The following is a 21,856-nucleotide window of genomic DNA, read 5'->3' as shown; positions in this document are numbered from 1 at the left end:
TCTCTGAGGGATCTGAATTAAAATTTACCGTTCGATAGTAAATGCGACTGGTAGGCGACTTTGTTGTTATACGTGCTCTGTTGGTTCATTCAATATATTTATTAGGTTTAACTGAGGCAAGTAATTATTCAGTCTGATGTAGACGAGGCCGTTAGCCTGCCTTAAAAGTTTCTAGTTGGAAGCTTTTTCCTTCACTTTTTCAACATCTAATTCGGTTTTTTTCAGTTGTAAGAGCGGAACTTTTTTCGATTTTCTCCTCTGAGGCTCAAATTTAAAAAACGTCCCCTACCATTTTGGTCAATTCGTATTCAAATAAGCTAAAAGAAAAAAAGCAAAAATACAAGAAACACAGACCCTTTATGCATACTAGCTACTTATGATCACCATCTTGAGACTGAAATGTTCTATAGGATCCTAACAGAGGCACTTGGCTACATCAATTTTCACGGGTGATCTTTCACAATGTCCCGCAATATTAGTTCCAGGAGAAGAGCATGATCTTTTTTATGAAAAATAACTTCTTGTTAAACTTTAATTTATAACTTCACATGAATAAATAATAGTGAAATAACGGGAAACTTCTCCCTTTATCGTATCAAAGCGGAAGCTTGAAACATCTGTCAAAATTATTATTTTTCTCTGAGTCATACGACGGAAAATTTTCCGTGCTATAGTATAAGCGAGTGGAACAGCACGTGCCGTGAGATAACTCAAGTTGTAAGATATTCTTCCCTTAGGTAGGTGACTTTGTTGTTATACGTGCTGTGTTGGTTTATTCTATTTATTTATCAGGTCTCACCGAGGCAAATTAGGTTGTTTGCATTAAAAGAACCAGAAATGAATTTCATTAGGCAAACATCGTAAGATGTTTAGATGAGCTCAAGTGAACTCAGCCTATAGGGCATGAAACAACATGGATTATTACAAGAAACAAACTTACTCGCCCTGAGAAGAAAAAAGTACAAAATAATGGAAAAGAATAAATAAAAAATACTTTTGACACGGGTACTTCCGATATTTTTATCTGCCCCAAATTTTCCACCTACATTTGAGCAGAATTAGCTGAAACACAGCGTCAGGATAGGCTAGAGCACTAGAGTACATGTCCATACAGGATAATTGATCGACTGAAGTCGACAATTGTAAGTGATGATATTTCCAAAATTTCAAATTGTCCAATATCATTATTCACTAAAAAACAAAACAAAACAAAACAAAACAAAGGAAAATAGGGAAAGAGGAAAGAGCGATGTGTAGGATTATAGGAGCAAACAACGACAATAAATTCCATATTTCCTTTTACAATTGTTTTTGACCGAGAATATTTTCTTTTGTCTCGAAAAATAATACACAGTCAGTTTTGATGTATTTTAAACAAGTAATTTACTACATGCGTAGAATAGATTAGCAACTGCAAGACTGTCGAGTTATTTTTAGATCGTAGTGAAATGCAAAAAAAGTCAGTACACGGTTAAGGTCGTTAAACAATCTCACTTCGACTACTTTACGAGTTGTTCATTTTTTTCCTAGACATTTATATAATTACTGGCCTAACTCTACAAGCACATTTTCAGCATTGCTTATGACTATAGCTCTGTGCAGGTTTCAGGATAGACGTAGTTTACATTAATTTATTTCCTTTTGTTAGGGAAGATGTCTATCAATAGCATGTGGATTTTCACTGCTGTTTTGAGTAAGTTGATTGTTCCTATTCAATTAACAAGTTTAATGAATTATTCAAGTTAATTTTGGTTTCCATGAGGTAAACAACTGTGTCACTTTGTGGGTGAATTTCTAGTCTAAGAAACAAATTTCGAGAAAACTTTCCAGTGGTCCCAATTTCTTTGGCGTTAGTTTGAAGACCTTCTGAAAAAATGTGAAGTATGCATCACTGTAAAAGAAAAAACAACCAGAGCTGATGAATCACTAACCATTGGAAAATTCCCATCTGTATCAAATTTCCAAGCCCTATATACCTCTCTCACGTTCGTGAGTGTTAGTTTCCTCGAGTTATTAGGATACCCAATCATAGTTGGAAAAACGTCTGGAGGCTACAGTCGCTCTTTGCTGGACTTAACGCATTTATTTATACTCTTTAGTGTTTGTTAGCCCACAAGCACATTAAAGACACAGTAGCCACTTAGCTGAGATATGGACTCGCAGAGTGAGGTGACCGTGAAAAATTTGCTCGTCGTTATCATTCCTTCAGGTTTCCTTTGATCAAGTATTAAGCGTTACGCGTTCCGATGCGGTTTGACTACGTTGATTTATTGAATTTGTTGCACAGGTAAATAAACAACTTGGGTAAACAAAATGAATGATGAAATCATATCTATAAAAATAGTAAACGGAACAGGAGACAGAACAATGTCCCAATTGATGTTCAGCCTAACTGATACACGTGAAATAGTTTCGTTTTGCATAGGTACTTAGTATTTGACTTAGCATGAATTGATGTACTTCGGTTTAGCAGAGGAAACCTTTATGGCCGAGATCCACGAGGCCTGCTCTAGCTTTGTAAATAAGTGTCAAGTCTTTCACTTTCCTTCTATACTCTAGTTGTAACAGAGAAAGTTTACGAAGCCGATCTTTGTAGGGCATATACTTCGGATAATTAAAACTAAATTTCGTGGCCCGGCGCCGAACTTTTTTAAGCAAACGTTGGTCCGTCTGGGTGTATGGTGATCATAGTTCACATACCTACTCATTTATTTCTCTAACAGTCGCCATTACGATCCCGTCCAGGTAGTATTCTCTTTTTATGGCTTCTTTCCTCCTGGAGATGGTTACAGCATTGTATTACATATTTTAATATTTTTAAAACGTTGAGACAATACTTTACTTAATACAAATCCTGGCGGCTGCGTTAAACTTTTGCGAGACGACTTGTGTCATCGTTAGCGAAAGACATATGACATGGGCGAGCAGAAATGAAAGTGAACTGAACAGGAGACTTCACAATCAGTGATTAATCGCATTTCTGCGCACTGTATGTGAATACGTATTCCTTAATAAGAGTACGTTGTTTGTTACAGTTCCAATAATCACGGAAGTGTACTCTCAGCAACGTATCCCAGACTTTAATACAACAAAGCTCATTCAAGTGGAGAAAGGACAATATGTGGAAATGAGATTTCGCATCTCTAAGCCCAACAGGGTGCCTGGAGCACCTTGTGCAGATGAGGAGTATCTTGAGATCCGTGATGGTTATAATCAGTCTGCTAAACTACTGGGTGTATTTTGTGGAAGGAAAACCCTTTATATTATCCGGAGATCCAGTGGACATAACATGTGGTTAAGATTTTCAGCTCAGCAAAAATACCGGTTTTCGAACTCAAGCTATGAGGGAAAGGCAATAAGTGAAACAGGTAAGTATTTGAAAGTTTTAGTTCAATAAATGTTTTGATGGCATAACTGAGGGAAGATGATAAGAAAGCTAGAGCGCAGAAGCGCGGTATTCGAACGCCTGAGGTTCAATTTCTCCTAGGGACTCAGAATTGTTACTTCTTCCCACGCTTGGGTCAAGACGAAAAATGAATATTTAAGTCTACGAATTTTTCTTTAGTTCCTGCAAACCTGAAAAAAGTACCACAGAAGCAGTTTGTCCTGTTCAACCATTCTTCATCTTTGTGGTGCCAGGCAGAAGGTGGACCGGCTCCATACATTGTTTGGAGAAAAGATGGAGCTGTTGAGCAAAACAGCACAAGTGTAAGATTTCAACTGAACATTACTGAAAAAGATATAAATACAAAGTACAGCTGCGAGGTGGACAGCAATGGCCTGTTGAAGACGAAAAACATCAGCCTCATTGTTCAGAGTAAGTCTGTCAAGTTAACTTAGGGTTAATATATGCGCATATATGTACGTAATTTCCCCTCTTTGACAAAATGATTTGAAGAAATTTGGATGGTAACAACCTAACAGTATTACAGAGAAAACATTTATTACCAGGCTACCACGCGTGCCTTCCATTAAAAGGAAAACAGTGAGTAAAGGAGATTTCACTTGTCACCAGGGAGGATGGATATTCTTTTCTTGTTTTGAACAAGGCAATCTTGGGGACTATTCAGCTATGTATGAATGTTTGGCGCATGACACCAACCCGTTAAGAAGCCTAATAATAGTTGTTTTCTCTGCAACACTGTTGTAGAAAAGTATTGACTTGGGCCTCTCTTGTCATGGTAAAGAATCTAAAATCATTGAATTGCTCATAACTCGATGTCCGTCGACTTCAGACAAAAATCTATTGTTTTAACTATTACTCACTGCAAATGAGATTTCGCTACCTAACTACACTTTCCTTTTTAAAAAGGCAAGGAACAAAATGATATGCGATGAAAATCGAGATCTACGCTGTATAGAGCAGAATATCTAAAGAGAGCATTCAAAAGCTAATTTAGGTAAAGTGTCCAAACATCAACTTTAGTAAATATCTTGCCATTGTTTGTTAGGCTGCCCTGAACCTTGTCAATGCACAGTTCTGGAAGGTAACATGAGGGGCTTCATGGGTATTGATTGTGAACGGAAACAGCTGAGATCAATTCCACAGAGCATTCCAACAGCTACTGTAAAACTGTAAGTAGTTAAGTTGCAAATAACATGATCTAGAAGAAGCTGATGCAATAAGTTACATGTTAGGTTCTTTAGAGATGAAGATCAATCAAAGCCCCAAATTTCATCGAATAGGTATGAGGTTCGTTTGTAAAAAACTGACTGGGAATGAGTAGCAGAGGTATTTTTAGAGTGATAAATGACAACTACGGTGTTGGTGGGTTCAACGGAAAGTATGACACAGTAACATCATGTCATGATCCCTACAAGGTTTCAACATCTGTTATAATCTGGGAATTGATTCTCTAAGATACATGTGGTGTGAGATTCGAAGCAGTTTTTTACCTTATGGTTGAAATTGTCACATATAAGACAAAATGATCTTTTTTGTGAGAAATACGGTTCAATGTTCACAGCCAGTAAATGAGTTAGAAATTTTCATTTTTTCAGGAACTTGTCCAAAAAAAACATTGTAAGACTCTTGAATTCCAAACCATTTTTTGGAAGAAGCCCAAAAAAGATTTGCTCCATAGATATTAAATATTTAAATGATAAAATATCATCAGCAGTGGAGAGAACCTTTGAAATAAATGGTTGTAGGTAGTCTTCTGGATATACTTGAAATTCCAATGACGCGTGCAATCTTGTAGATCTTATAAATCTACATAAAATTAGAAGAATTTTTCCAAGGACTCTTTTTGCCACAAAAAAGGATACCCAAGAAGTCATTATGTAGTGTATACTTACTTATTAATTTAATGAATATGAATACACCGCTCTCGTTGTAAGCAGAACAAAGACTTGTTAAAAAGTCGAATTGCAACAACATCGATCGTCAGGAGATTTTTGTCGAAGGTCGCAATGATGCTTGCAATCTTATGTTTGCAAACTCGTACGTACAGAGGATTTCAAGAAATTTTCAAGGACTCTCCTTGCCACGTAAAAGAATAACCAAGAGATCACTCCGTAATATTTACCACCCTATCCTTTTAATAGACAGTAACTTGCTTTCCTTGGAAGCATATTGCTACAACTTTTCTCATCGCTGAGAGTTAGGACTTGACACTTTTATTATGTCTAATTTTGGTGACAGAGACTTGTCTAAAAATCAGTTAAAGACATTACCGCCAGGAGTTTTTAATAACATGACTTGGCTTCACAGGCTGTAAGTACCCTTCTTAAGACACATGCAATTCCGCTGCTACTTGTGTGCTAGCAGACGGTCCTTTTACCTTTTTCAAAATATAAATTTATTGTTTTGTTATTACGTTTAATTCTGAATAGTGAGCCGATATGAGTAAGATTCTTTTAGATAAACCAACCTTTATCAATCTGGAGCAACAGCATATCATTAAGTCCAAAAGAGCAGAGGGGTACCAGCGAGATTGTCATTTAATGCTAACCACCAAATCTAATAAACAATAACTTGTTTTCATTGAGAGCATATTGCTAGAACAGTGATCATAGCTGACATTTTGTTATCCAATGTTGATTACTGGGATTTGTCAAAAAATCGGATAAAGTCGTTACCGCAGGGAGTTTTTAATCAATTAAGGCGGATTGGTCGGCTGTAAGTGATCTTCTTAATACACATGCAATTCCAGTAACGCGGGTAACTTTGCCTTTGCAAATCTAATGTGTACGCAAAATTAACTTGAAGACATTTCTCAAAGGCTCACCTTGCCACATATAAGACCCAAGAGGATATCGTGCAATACTTACCTCCCTACCATTTAATAAACAGTCTCTCGCTTTCATTGTAAGCGTAATGCTATAGCCTTAATCTCAAATTAGAGCCGAACACTATTATTATATCCTATGTTGGTAACAGAGGGATGAAATTTTGTGGGCCGAGGCCAGGAACGTGTTCGATAATTGAGTCAGTTTGCTAGACATAACGTCTCGTAGTCACGTTCGACGCACTAAAAACTACTATAAAACGAATACAAGAATTGTAAAAACGTGTAAAATGGTATATAAAAAGTCACTCGTAACAATGTAGCGGAATTCCAAATCGATTTCGATCAATCACGATCCTCATCAGTAGTACTCCGCCATGTTTAAAATACTCATAAACAATCGTTCATATAAGTGACTCTGAGATGTCCACACTTCTTCCAGGCTTCATGTAAGCGGTCATGATGTATCAATCACAGCTCGTGGGATTTGAAAAAAGTTCCATTCGTTCTTGGAGTTCATAAGCGAGTCTTCGTTCACATTATTTATCCTCACTCCTTCAGTTATTTGTCTCAGCATCGCGTCATTGTGATAAACCCCCGTCACATCCATTCGGAACTGCTTTACCTCTCTATTGTGTTTCTCTTTACAGTGTTTCCACAATGCAGATCGTTCTTCCTTATTGTTAAGTGATTTCGTATGCTCTTTCCCTCTGGTATACGCGCTCCTGGCTGTTTCCCCTACGTATACGCTGTTACACTGGATACACTTAATCTCATACGTCACACTTTCTCTATCACACGGTCCTTTTCCACCTGTGCTACACACTGGGCAGTCTTCTCGTCCACACTGTCGCGGTTTAAATGGGTCGGACTTTTGGAGTAGTCGTTTAATGGCGATTCCGGCTTTCTCCACCACTTTAATATTGAAACCTTGCTGCTTTATTTCTGTCTGGTATTCCTTCCGTAACCGTGAGTTGGGCGTAGCTGGTACAAAAATTACTGATTCATTCCCGCCGCGTTTGTACCAGTTGGATTTCCTTTCGCTCTTTTCCTTTTCTCGTTCCACCTTCCTCCACTCCTTGGGTCGATGTAACGGTCTTTCTCCTTTTCGCTCAGCTCTTTGTCTCGCTCTAAAAGCCTTGAGGGCCGAATCTACAACCTCATATCTGAATTTCTTGCTGTACCCCGAGTATTGCATTCTCAGGACCATCTCGTTAACATTCTCTACTACTCGTTCCCATGGTAACAATCTGCTACAGTTAAGTAAGACCCGAAGGACTTCTTGGGTCAGGACTTGGGTCAGGTGGAAAAGGACCGTGTGATAGAGAAAGTGTGACGTATGAGATTAAGTGTATCCAGTGTAACAGCGTATACGTAGGGGAAACAGCCAGGAGCGCGTATACCAGAGGGAAAGAGCATACGAAATCACTTAACAATAAGGAAGAACGATCTGCATTGTGGAAACACTGTAAAGAGAAACACAATAGAGAGGTAAAGCAGTTCCGAATGGATGTGACGGGGGTTTATCACAATGACGCGATGCTGAGACAAATAACTGAAGGAGTGAGGATAAATAATGTGAACGAAGACTCGCTTATGAACTCCAAGAACGAATGGAACTTTTTTCAAATCCCACGAGCTGTGATTGATACATCATGACCGCTTACATGAAGCCTGGAAGAAGTGTGGACATCTCAGAGTCACTTATATGAACGATTGTTTATGAGTATTTTAAACATGGCGGAGTACTACTGATGAGGATCGTGATTGATCGAAATCGATTTGGAATTCCGCTACATTGTTACGAGTGACTTTTTATATACCATTTTACACGTTTTTACAATTCTTGTATTCGTTTTATAGTAGTTTTTAGTGCGTCGAACGTGACTACGAGACGTTATGTCTAGCAAACTGACTCAATGGTAACAGAGGCTTGTCTAAAAATCATCTAAAGACATTACCGCCGGGAGTTTTTAATAACACGACTTGACTCCATCGGCTGTAAGAAGGGGAGGCTTCTGGATACAAATGCAATTCTGCTGCTACTTAGAATGATACCCAAGGGAGCAATTTGAAATAGCTACTCCCCTACATATTTACCGATTAAGAACTCCCTTTTGTTGAGAGTTAAATGCTAACACCTTAATAATTACTAACACCTGGTGCAAATTGTGATTTCTCTAATAACTAAAAAGATTTGTCCCATTGAGTGTCTGGAAACTGTTCCTTTCTTTTTCAATTTGCGGACAAAGCGGGTTGGTCTAGCGATGGTAAACAAAGCCCTTTAATGGGATTGCTACGGTAATATCTGGCACCTTAAAGCTCAGTTGTGAGCTTTTATCAAAAAATAGCGGCCTGTCTGATAACCAGTTAAAGGACTTGCCATCCAGAATTTTTGATCAGCTTCACGGATTAAAAATTCTGTAATTACGAACCACCATATACCCCTAAGTATCTTACGTGGCTGTTCCATAGACTTTCCATAAGTTTGGACCTTTTAATCAGAGAATGTTTAGAAATACATTTGATGATAAAAATTAACGGTAAAAAACTACGACGTTTCGAAGTCTGCATGACCTCATTATCAAGTAAAATGTTAAAACTGATGTAAAATTGTAGCTTTAAGAATAGCAACCAAAGATCAGCTATTTCAGTTCGACGGTCAACTTTATGAGCAGGTGGACGGTGTGGCCATGGGCTCGCCCCTGGGACCCCTTATGGCAAACGTTTTCCTGTGCTCCATTGAAGAACAACTGGATCGCAACAACAAGTTACCAAGTTTCTACAAAAGGTACGTCGATGACACATTAGCCACGATGCCAAATATTCAAGCCGCAACAGCTTTCCTTTCAACATTGAACGAATGCCATCCTGCCATACAGTTCACAATGGAAATTGCTGAAAACAACAAGCTTCCATTCCTCGGTATGATGATTGAGAAAAACGGTTGCCACCTGACAACAAGCGTATATCATAAACCAACTGATACAGGACTGCTCTTACATTACCAGAGCCATGTCGATCAGCGTTACAAAAGATCTCTGCTGAATACAATGCTGAACCGAGCTTACCGCCTGTCATCAACGAAAGAATCTTTTACGAAGGAATGCCAGCATCTCAAGCGGATGTTTACTAAGCTTAAGTACCCAGTGAAACTCATCAACTCAGCTATCGCCTGGTACACGAGTTCTACGATCCAAAGCCGTCACGAAACCCCAACTGAACTTGACGCGGCTACACAAAAACCTGTCAGAATAACTTTACCATTTAAAGACCAAAAATCGGCCGACACAGTAAGACATCAGCTGAAAGATCTTGGCCGGAAAATCGGAACTGACCTACAACCAGTTTTCACGAGTCGTAAGATCGAGGGAAAGCTCAAGATACAAGAAGAGAAGCCCGCTTTAATTAACCACCAATGCGTTGTTTACACTTTTAAATGTGATTCGTGCGATGCGGATTATATCGGTTATACCACGCGCCATCTTCATCAACGCATAGAAGAACATAAAGCCTCTGTCATTGGCAAGCATCTGAGGGAGGCCCACGGTGTAGCGTCCGCTGGCCTGGGGAAAATGTTTTCCGTTCTCAAGAAATGCCGCGGGAAAATGGACTGCCTAATCCACGAAATGTTATTCATTCGCGAACAAAAACCAAAGTTAAACACGCAGTCTGACTCAATACGTGCAAAAGTATTTATTTAAACATTTACTGCACGATCTGACACCAATAACAATGAACGCTCATTATTCTAATGAAGTTATCACATTTTATTTGTATATAATCTCTGAGCTACAATTTTACATCAGTTTTAACATTTTACTTGATAATGAGGTCATGCAGACTTCGAAACGTCGTAGTTTTTTACCGTTAATTTTGGACCTTTTGTTTTTGTTTTGTTTTTTTCTAAATCATGCTATTCTCTGTAATGGTTTTAAGCATTCATTTCCACCGAATTTCACGGCTTACGCTCGATCTACATTTTTAAGCTGATAGCCAGCAATATTTTTGCGTTGTGAGCTCGAAGCAGAAGTTCAACTCTTTTGTCTAGTCTGATGTCCCTTCTTTTCGAGCGCCGAATAAAATCAAAAAGTTCAAATTACGCCTACATGGCCGTTTTCCCCCCGTAAAACAATGAAAAATTATGCAACTTCGACAATTTCGTGCGCCACAACGCGATGCGATCCCGCTTTCAGATTTTGTGTCCTAGCAGATGGTCCTGCCACCCTACTTATCTAATGAATAGTAACGTGAGAGTAGATGTTAATACCTTACTCATAGCTAACTGAGATCTAGTCCAAATTGTGATTTCTTTAATGAGAAAAACGTATCATCATATCATGTGTCTGGAAATTTCTCCTTTCTTTTTAATTTCCCAGATGATCAAAATAAGCCTAGATGGCCGTTGTCCACCTGTAAAGCAGTTAAAAATTATGCAACTTCGGCAATTTCGTAAGCCACAACGCGATCCAATGCCACTCTCAGATTTTGATTCCTAGCAGCAGATAGTCATTTTATCTTTTTTTAAAACAACTTTTTTTAAGTTATTACCTGTAAGTCGGATTAGTAATCCGATTTGAGTAAGATTTTTTTTCATATAAAACCAACCTTTATCAATCGGGAGCAAAAGCATATCATTAAATCGAAAAGGGCATGGAGGGGTATGATGGCTGCTTACCTGTTCCTAACCCTGTCTCTCAGAGTTGTGGTAGTTATTACAGTGAGGTATCACGCACAAGGATAATTATAGTGCTAGGTAACTAAATTGTAAGTTATTCAAATAAAGTCACTTTTGCATGCCTGTAAATAATTTTGTCTTTTATGTGACTTCGAATTCCTAAAAGAAACGTACTTGTTGATCGACCGAGAGAGATAGTATTTCAAGCTGAAAGGAACGTATTCTCGCGAGCAATAATGAGGAATGAAAGAGTCAATTCTATTTATATGTATTAAGTCTAGCCTTTCGAAGGCTAGCTTTCCGTGGTATGAATAGTTAGCTCCTTGTCTTGATTAAAAACAACTCGTCGAACAGAACTATTATACTAAGAAAAATAACCGGAATTTTCCAAGGAGTCCTCTTTCCACAAATTAGAAAACCAACGAGATTGTTATTTAATACTAACCACCATATCTAATAAACAATAGCTTACTTTCATCGAGAGCATATTGTAACATAATGACAGGATCGTGCATCATACGTATCTACAACCGCAGTTCAAACTATATGACCTTCATATATTCATTGTATCTGATTTAACATCACGGGTTTATTACGAATCAACTTAACGGCCTGCTCCCAGTTGGCTTGTTAGCTCAATTGGTGGAGCGCTGCACTACGCAGAGCGCAGAGGTCAGTGGTTCGAATCCCGTACAGGCCTGATATTTTTCAGGTCTAATTTTCGCTATTGCATAAATAGCGCTCTCTACTGCGAGGATCGTGCATCATACGTATCTACAACCGCAGTTCAAAATATATGAACTTCCTATATTCATTGTACCAAAAGTTTTGGTCTCTGGCCTTTGATCTCCCTTAAAAGGAACATTCTTCTTCGAGTCATGAGTATTCGAATCCCAAAGTACACATCGAGACGGCATTTTATCTATTTATTTATTTTTTGCTTAGAAGATAGTAAGCAATAGATTCCGAGCCCACTTCGCTTCTTTGATAAACTTGGACTTACTACCATGACGTCACGAATATTTAGGTACCAGTACTCTTCCACACGACCAAAGAGATACCGGAAGCCCAAATTCGCCACAATTTCGGACTTTTTCGTCTCGTGGACTAACAAAGAAGCACCAGAATCACCCACAAATTTTACCAGACACCTTTATGGCTCTATTTTTGATTTGATGCTAAGAAGTAGGCGTCATAGGGACTCTAAAACTATACGGCTTATAAACTCAGTGAAATACTATCACTATCCTTAGATAGTGTGAAGCGTGTTTAAAAAAGTTTGAAAACGAATGTAAAAACAAGTTTCAGATGTCAGAGGTTCAAACGTGTATGATTGACCTTGCTTCCTGTTCGCTAACGCAAGGATAGTCCTGACCGCTGACTTCGCAATGGCTTTCTGGGGCGCGCGCTTAGAATAAAAGCAAACAATATTATTGCTGTTTTCTTGTTTTCCTATTTTTATTCAATGAAAATTCAAGGAAAATTCATTACCTGACTCGTGAATTCCGCATTAAATTGCACTTGAAAACCGATATCGGTTCTCGCGATATCGGTTTTCGAGTGCAATTTAACGCGGAATTCCCTTTTGATAGTGTTTTTTTTTTAAATTATATATATAGCGATGTAATCAAGATCATATTGTGGGTTACCCATCTGAATCATACAACATATTCCTTCGAAATAGAAGGAAGTAAATAAACCCCTTGATATCAATAAGTTGCCGTCCATTTAAAAGAACTCAGGGTGGCGCTAGAAAATTTCTTGAAGGGAAACAATCTCGTCTAGTTCAAAGGCCTAGTTTGCACCAGATTGTCAAGGATGAAAACTCTTACTCCCGAGGAGGCACTCCATCACCATGACACACACTTCTAATGTTCAAAATCTGTATGGATTACCACCACACAACTGTTAATACTCCCTCCTTCGTTCATTGCCAAATTATTCCCTTTTTATTTTCCATGGTATCCATGTAGGCTACCATCTATCAAGTCAGGGCCGATGTGGTCTGTTTATCAGTTCATAGCCTCAAAAACAAGATTGCTACCTTAACAATGTAAATGTATCCCATGTTACAGTCAGCAAAGTGTCTGCTGTTGTGATAACTGCCTTTATCTTCCAATTCCATAATCTCAGTAACTAAAAGGAAATAGCTCGTGCCAGCTTTTTCATAACTAATAATATAATAATATAGTCTTTATTCCATCATAAGATAAAACTACATATCTTCTGTTACAATGAATTCGGAAAACCTACAACAGAAGTCTACATACATATTATGAATTAAAAAGTATGTCATTACAAAAAATGGAGCTTAAATATTAACCTATTTACAAAGGTGTTCATAAAGCGCTGTGTATTAATTTTCGGGCGTGCGCAGCCTTTTCTCCTAAGATTATGTACATATGTCTTTTGGACACGAATGATGTCTTTCAGGGGAGGGCAATCCGTTGATTTTAGTTTCTTCAAAATCTTTCGGTCTTGTTTGTGTAAAAGGTTCTTGATAAAAACTGGAAATGAGATAAAACGGCGTTTATGACATCGGTCTAAAAAATTTTGTACAACCGTAAGATCGGACTCAGATGCCCCATGGACTGAAAGTGCTTAGCTAAAAAAAAGGCAAAACAATGGATACAAAAAGATGATCAATCTCTGCCTGAGAGTAATGTTCCTTTCTCCATGTTCGTAGGACGTGTAAATTTGCTATTTCTGGTAAAGTCGCGCCGTAAAACTATCGAACTAGTCGCCTTTTTTAGAATTTTCTAACATTACAAGATGATAAGATGGTGAGAGCTCTTTTTCACTTAATGTTACACTCATTTCCTTACCTCAGGATCAATATATATTATAAAACATGTCCAGCGGCGAAATAATTAAACTATCTAATGATCACGTTAATATATAGGGACCTGTGTTAGAACATAAGCTGGCATTCGGGTTTTCCGCTGATCGCATTTGACATTGTAAACCAAGTTTTTAAATTCTGAACAATTTTTAGAAGAAGCACATAAAAAGATTTGCTCTTTAAATATTAAATCTTTGAATGATAAAACTTGATCATTACCAGTGGAGAGAAACTTTAAAATACATACTTATCATCTAAATTGAGTCGCAGGTAATTGAAACAATGTAAAACATAACAGGTGATTTCAACATAATTATAGGAAAAAAACATTATTTCAAAGCTCACAGTCAGTTTATTGACCTTTTTATTATAGAGACGTATCCAAAAACCAATTGCAGGATCTACGACCGAGAGTGTTTGCTGGAATTCGAGTTTCCAAACATGGTTTGCTAAAGCTGTAAGCCAGACTCTTCTGCTACAAGGCGATGTCAATTAAAACCACATAATGAGATAGTATACATATTTATCATCTAATCTGAGTTGCAGGTAATTGAAATTATGTGAAACAACAGTGATTTCAATATGATTATAGGGAGAAAAAGACAGTCTTAGTTTCTATAACGTTAATTCAAAGCTAACAGTCAGTTTGTTGACCTTTTTATTATAGGGACTTATCCGAAAACCAACTGCAGGATCTACGACCGAGAGTGTTTGCTGGAATTCGAGTTTCCAAACATGGTTTGCTAAAGCTGTAAGCCAGACTCTTCTGCTACAAGGCGATGTCAATTAAAACCACATAATGAGATAGTATACATATTTATCATCTAATTTGAGTTGCAGGTAATTGAAATTATGTGAAACAACAGTGATTTCAATATGATTATAGGGAAAAAAAACAAGACGATCTTAGTTTCTATAACGTTAATTCCAAGCTAAAAGTCAGTTTGTTGACCTTTTTATTATAGGGACTTATCCAAAAACCAACTGCAGGATTTACCACCAAGAGTGTTTGCTGGAATTCGAGTTTTCAAACATGGGTTGCTAAAGCTGTAAATAAAACTCTTCTACTGCAAGTTGATTTCAATTAAAACCACACAATGAAATATGAAGATATAAAATAAATAAATAAATAAATAAGTGAATAAATAAAGACATATGTAGATGAATTAAGTAATGAATGAATAGATATATTCATTCAGAGTTCTCACCTCGCAAACTTTATTTAGGTAATTTTTGGTCGGGAAATATAGTTTATGTCGATTTTATAATGTGATAGTATATTAACTTTGGAGATTGAGAACTAACGAAAGCAAAAGTGTAATTTCTAATTATGAGAATACCAACATCGATATTAACTTTACTACGGTGTTGTAGCTGGTCGACGTGCAGCCGAGGTCTAGGTCAGCATACGGAATATTTAAGTGTTCAAGAGTGGCCTGAAATGGTGCCATGAGGCCACCGAGCTAAAGCCTCTCTATGTCTCTCAGCTTTTTCTCAAGTTTGAACTAAACGTTGCGCCAAACACTAAAACATACACTGCCAGTTTTCCCGATGCTTTTGAAAAAGGGTTTTGATCACTAAAAGTTTCGATTTTACATGGTTAGCCAGTCCTCCAACTGAATTTTCTTTGATGTTTCGTGCGACATGTGCACTTTGTAAACTAACGAGTTCGTTTCCTTTAAAGAGATCTTTTCAATTGGTTTTTTCGGCAAACAAAGTAACTTACTCGTTTTCAAAAACGTACATGCATGTTATCAAATCTTAAAATCAAACCCTAAACTTGATTTAATGACTCGCTTATCACATTGTACAGGAACTTGTCCAACAACCAGTTAAGTAATTTATCCTCAGAAGTGTTTGCTGACATTTTGATGTACTCGTACTCGCGTTTAACCCTGTAAGTAAGGCTCTTCTACTTAAAGCGAATTAGATTAGGCGCAAAAATATACGTACCAGTCAAAACGAGCATGGAAGGGAGTTCATGGATGCTCCATATCCCCAATCCTATATCTGTGTTTGTAGCAGTGATGGTGAGGTATGATATGCAAAATGAATGGATTGAGTTGACCTCGAAGTGAGTATTCAACATGTCATCCTTCATGTATACGAATTACTGTGTCTCCTTTTGTTTGAGTGGTTAGTTGATGTATGGTGCCTTCGTCTAAGTGAGCGGACGTCCTGGAAGGAATGTTACCGTAGACTGATACATGAACATTTGACAAATTTGTCCTTTTAAATTAAATGCATCAAAAATAGCCCTTTGAAACTGATTGGTTAATTGTCCTCGTAAAAGAGCTCGTTTACGGAATCGATCGGTAACAGTTCCTGTATCACTTAGTCATGAAATTAGGTCATTATGTTGGATGTCACAACGCTGTACATTTTGCTTTAAGGAAACCGCAGTTTCAGAAACTGTTGCCGACATATATAAGGACTAACTATTTGGCCTTTTCGTCATGGAGGTCACATCAAACATCACACTCAAAATTTGCTTTGCTTGAGAACATATTGTAGATATCAAGGTTGTACATATACCCGGCACTTGAACAATTGCAGAGATATTTTAATTCTGATGTATCTAGTCTAGCCTTTCGAACCTTAGTTTTTTATGGTATTAATATCTAGCTCGTTGTCTTGATTAATAACAACACGTCGTAGTATTATTGCCAAGAAAACTGACCGGAATTTGTCCAAGGAGTCTTCTTGTCACCCAAAAGGATACCTATGAGATTTTCTTTTCATGCTAGCCACCTAATCTAATGAACTCGCTTTCACTGTGGGCATATTCCTAAAAAAGTGATCATAGCTGACACCTTGTTATCCAATGTTGGTTACAGGGATTTGTCAAAAAACCAGATAAAGTCGTTATCGCAAGGAGTTTTTAGTCACTTGACTCGGATTGATCTTCGTGATACACTTTTCAAAGACTCTTCTTGCCACATATATCACCCCAGAGAATTTCCAAGAATATTATGTAATACTTATCACCCTTCCATTTAAGTAGTAAAGTCACCTTCTCTGTGCCAAACCATGACATAGCTAAGAGCTAAACTCTGTTTCCAAGTTATTTTATGTTAGTTTTAAGGTCTTGCGAAAATATCAGATAAAAACATTGCCCTAAGGAGTTTATGATATCTAACTTTGCTTAAATGGCTGTAAGTAGTCTTCTGTGATGCACCTGCAATTCCAATGACGCGTGCAATCTTGTAAATCTCATATATACCTAAGTCAAAAGAAGCTTTCCAAAGACCCTTTTACCACGAGAAAGGACACCCAAGAAACCGCCATGTAATATATACTCACGTATTAATTTGAGGAATATGAATACGCCGCTCTCCTTATAAGCAGAACAGAGACTTGTCAAAAAACCAAAGTACAACATTATCGTCAGGAGTTTTTTGTCAATTGTCACTTGTCAATTGATTGCAATCAATTGCTGTTTACGCTTGCAATCATATGTTTGCAAACTCATGTGCACAGAGGTTTTAAAGAAATTTTCAAGAACCATCCTTGCCACGTAAAAGGATAACCATGAGATCACTCCGTAATACTTACCACACGGCCTATCCATTTCATAAACATTAACTTACTTTTATTGAAAGCCTATTGCTATAATCTTGATCATCACTGAGAGCTAGGACCTGACACTTTTATTATGTCTAAATTTGGTGACAGGGACTTGTCTAAAAATCAGTTAAAGACATTACCGCCGGGAGTTTTCAATAATATGACTTGGCTTCATGGGCTGTAAGTAGGCTTCTCGAAACAAATCCAATTCCGCCGCTACTTATAAGGATGCCCAAAAGAGCAATTTGAAATCATTCTAACGCCCTACTTAATTAACGGGAAGTGACTCCGTTTCGTTGAGTACTTTGCTAATACCTTAATCATACTGAGATAACTAAGACCTGAAATTTCTATGAAGTCCTTTCTTGGTTACAGGGACTTGTCAAGAAATGAGATAGAAACATTACCACCAGGAGTATTTAAATACTTGAGTTACTTGATTTGGCTTTCTAGGCTGTAAGCATTCTTTTTGACATGCAATCGCACTGATACCTGGATTATCATACTTTCAAATGTCCTGTGTGTACTTTTGTTGAAATAAACCGTTTCTTTTTACCCTCGATTTCATGTGAACAACACGATGGGAGCGTTTTAAGAGGGTGAAAACCAACGAAATCGGCCATTTCTACCCTCAGTCTTCCTTTTAACGTGATAGGCGATGACAAACATGTTATAGGAATCTAAAAGGAAATCTAATAGATTATTTACAAGTAGAAATGGCACAACTCATCGAAGAATGGCGTGCCAGAAAAAAGATTATTACTATGCTCAGAGGGACTTTGATCGTCTCTTTACTGCGGAAAAAGAGCCTACAGTAAAGGAAAAGGCAGATTTCTACGGTGATATCTGGCACCATAAAGCTCTGTTGTGATCTTTTTTCAAATATAGTGACCTGTTTAATAACCAGTTAAAGGACTTGCCATCCAGACTGTTTGATCAGTTTCAAGAATTAACAAGACTATAACTACAGACCACCATATATATCCCTCAGTATCTTAAGTTGCTGCCCCATGAATTTTCCATAAGTTTGGATTTCTATCTTTTTTTCAATTTTTCTTCAATTGTGCCACTCTCTGTGATGGTTTTAAGAGAGGCCCCCAGAATATTTCGAGAATTGAAAATCAGTGACAAAAAATCGATTTTTTTTTTTATTTTGCCAAAACATCCCTTTCTGTGAACTAGTTTCGAAAAAAATATTTTAAAGTTCCAGCGATTTTCTTTCCGGCTGAAATTTAAAAAGTTTGAAAATTCGTTTAAAAAGCCGTTTTCGCCTTGCCTAAACGGTCAAATCGTCACGCAACTTTAGAAAAATGTTGGCAGCGCCAAACAAGTCCATTCACTATCAGACTTTGCACAGTAGCTATAATATCACTGCACAGTAAAAGCATATAAAAAGTTTCTTGTAATTCTCTTTGGTATGGGTTTTATCGCCGTTTTTATATAGGTGTATTTTGCACGCCTTTTTAGGAGACAAAGTGAAGGATAAGTTTTACCGGTTTAAACGACACCTGGTACCTAAAATTTCGACATTAAAACCATATCAGACGAGAGCTCATTTATCAAACTATACACCTGGAGAGTTTGGCCGTTGGAAATTAAGTCTCGTCTTGGTAGTTAAATAAAACGTGATGCCACCCAAGTGCTATGTAAGCGTACAGAATTGGATGTTCATTTCAAGCTAATTAAAGAGTTAGTTTGTCGAAAATACACAGAAAAAATTAAATGACGTCAGCATCGTTTTGTTTCTTATGTGAAGCTGTGAATGTAAAGCAAAGTAGTTTTTAATCTTTTAGTCTTTCTTAACTACGTTTTAAGTGCCAGCGTGTCTCTTAACACATGTTAACACGGCTGATGGGATTTACAAACCTCAGAACATTTCGAAAACAATCACAGTGTTGGCTAAAACGCCGCTACTTACACTAAATTAATGATGTGTTGAGTTGCTTCTTACCAAATATACTAAAAAATCTTCGTGCTTAAATGAAGAAAAAGAAAGCTATTTGGACTATTCACAGCATTCATGGTAGAGACAACGTATGCAATTTATCAAGTTTATTGACCTGTGCGTGACCTAAGCCGTGACGCTTAACATGTTCGGGTGAACAAAGAATGGCCTCAAATTCCGCCAGTCTGGAAAGCAGTTCCAGACTTTTGTTAGAAATGCCGCCAATGATGTTTCAAATCTATCAAATTTAACACAAAGAGGAAGAATACTCGGGCTTAGATTTTATCAATTTTTTTTTCCCGTGGTTTTCACACCTACTTATGTATTTCTATCTTACAATCGTTTGCGATTACCTCCAATGTTTTATAATATTTTAAGATTATTAGCCAGTGGCGGATTAAAATTTTAGAGGCTGATGTCAAAATTATCCCACTCGGCGGAGAGGATAAATCAGTTGATAATAAATGGAAGAAGATGAACAAGCGTCTTAGACTTAGACTTGATTCTCCTCTTCCTCTTATTATCGTAGCCTTCTCCTACTAATTATAAAAGCTCATAAAACGTTTGAGGCAATTGCAAATATTTTTAAGATAGAAATTATTAAAAGGTGATGATTTACGGAAAACAAAATTTGACATTTTAAACCCGTGTATTCTCCTCTCTGTTTTCTTCCCCTTCCTTGCAATTAACACATTTTCCAAACAACTGTGCAACGTCTTATTGTCAGGGACCTATCTTACAACCAGTTGCCCAACTTGACTCGAAGTGTTCTCAGCACAAACATCAAGCTGAAAGAATTGTGAGTAGCGCTATTTCTATTGATAACCAGTTACAACTCTTGCTAATCATAATCCACTATATATTACCTTAGCTTTCAATCATATCAGCAATTTTTGCCTCCACCTGAGATACTCTCAGAAGACTCTCCAGATGGTGTTTTGTTATTTATAAAGTTAAAAAAAAAATCTAATTATTTCCTCGCAAACACCCAGGGATTTCACTTGTTTTACTGAGTTTCACAGTTTTACCGAAAGGAATAAATTTAGCCATTACTTTCTATTTCTCCATGTTTTTGATTCCTTACCTCTGTTTAAGTTTTTTAGACACTATCTCATATGCTAAATACATGTAAGTATAAAATCTCTTAGGGGAAAAATAAACCTCTAACCCTCACTCAGCACCTACTGGAAGGGTCAGGAAGAGCAAGTGCTGAAATTTGTTTGACAGTTAGCTTAGCCTTTCTTCCAATTATATTACTATCTGAAGGTACTTGTCAAACAACAGGATTAAGCGCTTGCCCCTGGATATCTTTGGCAACCTCACTCAGTTGAAAAGGCTGTAAGTGGCATCCAATTCGTATTACGGTACTCATGCACAGTAAATTGAGTTTTTCACCAAGCGTTAGGTCAAAATAGCTGGATATTTTGCGTTTTTAGGGAACTAGACGAAGTGATTATGATCTGTAAAAGTACGAATAAAATTTGACTAACTCTCACAGCGTTTTCTTTCACGCAACTAGTGGTTATGTTGGTGCGCTAATAACAGTAAGAGGTAATGCTTTTATGGGAGAGTTCAAAACAAACAAAATTCATTTGTCATATGGCTGACTTGATACAGTCTCGTTACGGTGATACTGAGAAGAGAAATCTTCTGACAACATCCAGCGAGAGTGCAAAGGACACCTATATTCCAACCTATCAGGGATCAAATGTAAAAAGTGTTGATAGGTATAGTTCCATAAAATTTACTTTACGAAAGCTGAACTAACAGATCGTGTTTCTTTTAAAAATTATGGTCATTATCCATATACTAGAATATTCATTTTCAGAAACCATGAAAATAACTTAACTCTTCTACTTTTTCTCTTTCATTTTTCCCTGCAGCTTTCTGTCCAGTAACAGAATTCAGCATTTGCCAAGGTTCAACAACCTCTCCGAGATAGAAACATTGTAAGTAGTTCATGTTTGTAACGGAGGCTGAAGCAATGAGTATATCATACAATCTTCGTTATAAACAGGAAGCTTTCTAAATACTTTATCATTTTAGCCGAAGATCACTACTGACTTTAGCAAGTTACGAGAGTCTTTTTTAAGATTCCAGTAAGGAACAATAGTAAGCCGTTTAAAGGATAAAATATTTAGGCCGAGTAATAAATGAAACAACTCCCTTCATCTTACACTCCTACCAATGATTCCGGGAAATACAAATTATACCAAAATGAAGGAAAACACGTCAATATTTTGTTAAGTGGGCCTCTTCGTTTCGTTTTAAGTTAAAAATCCTTCTGAATTCTTAGGATGCGATCGAGACGATGAGGGCTAGTTATTATAAGAATCAAAGAATATAAAAATCGTCACTAGTTGGAAGTAAAGTCCATGTTGCATTATGGTTTGGAACATCATACACTGCGTTTTATGTACTGTGCAGATACATGGACAACAACAGTCTCGTGGCCCTGTTGCCTGACCAGTTCCAAGGTCTATCCAAACTAAAAGACCTGTAAGTGAAAACATCGATTTTTTTTCCTTTTAAAATTAATTTTAAGTTTTCAGGACATCTGAAAAAGATGGTTTAATAAAGCCAAAACGATTAGC

General features: G+C 37.3%; 1 protein-coding gene across 1 annotated transcript; it reads left to right on the top strand.

Annotated features, from left to right (window-relative positions):
* Positions 1–617: 617 nt before the first annotated feature.
* Positions 618–21,765, top strand: LOC148742726 (uncharacterized). The gene is made up of 10 exons (XM_088748237.1): positions 618–737; positions 1,649–1,693; positions 3,036–3,368; positions 3,566–3,817; positions 4,452–4,575; positions 8,582–8,653; positions 19,990–20,061; positions 20,529–20,600; positions 21,146–21,211; positions 21,690–21,765. The coding sequence occupies exons 2-10, from the start codon at positions 1,654–1,656 to the stop codon at positions 21,763–21,765; spliced, it is 1,107 nt and encodes a 368-aa protein (XP_088604363.1). The 5' UTR covers positions 618–737; positions 1,649–1,653.
* Positions 21,766–21,856: the final 91 nt, after the last annotated feature.

The sequence above is a fragment of the Stylophora pistillata genome, chromosome 1 (genome assembly GCF_964205215.1).
Source record: "Stylophora pistillata chromosome 1, jaStyPist1.2, whole genome shotgun sequence".
NCBI lineage: Eukaryota > Metazoa > Cnidaria > Anthozoa > Scleractinia > Pocilloporidae > Stylophora > Stylophora pistillata.
Note: the sequence above shows the minus strand (reverse complement) of the source record. Positions and strands in the feature narration are given on the sequence as shown.

What these genes read in the sequence shown, in the direction of transcription:
- LOC148742726 (XM_088748237.1), top strand. Translation starts at nt 1,654, where the DNA reads ATGTCTATCAATAGCATGTGGATTTTCACTGCTGTTTTGA. An exon ending in GATTTTCACTGCTGTTTTGA is followed by an intron (nt 1,694 to 3,035) that starts GTAAGTTGATTG and finishes TGTTTGTTACAG; the next exon opens with TTCCAATAATCACGGAAGTG. An exon ending in AACATCAAGCTGAAAGAATT is followed by an intron (nt 20,062 to 20,528) that starts GTGAGTAGCGCT and finishes TACTATCTGAAG; the next exon opens with GTACTTGTCAAACAACAGGA.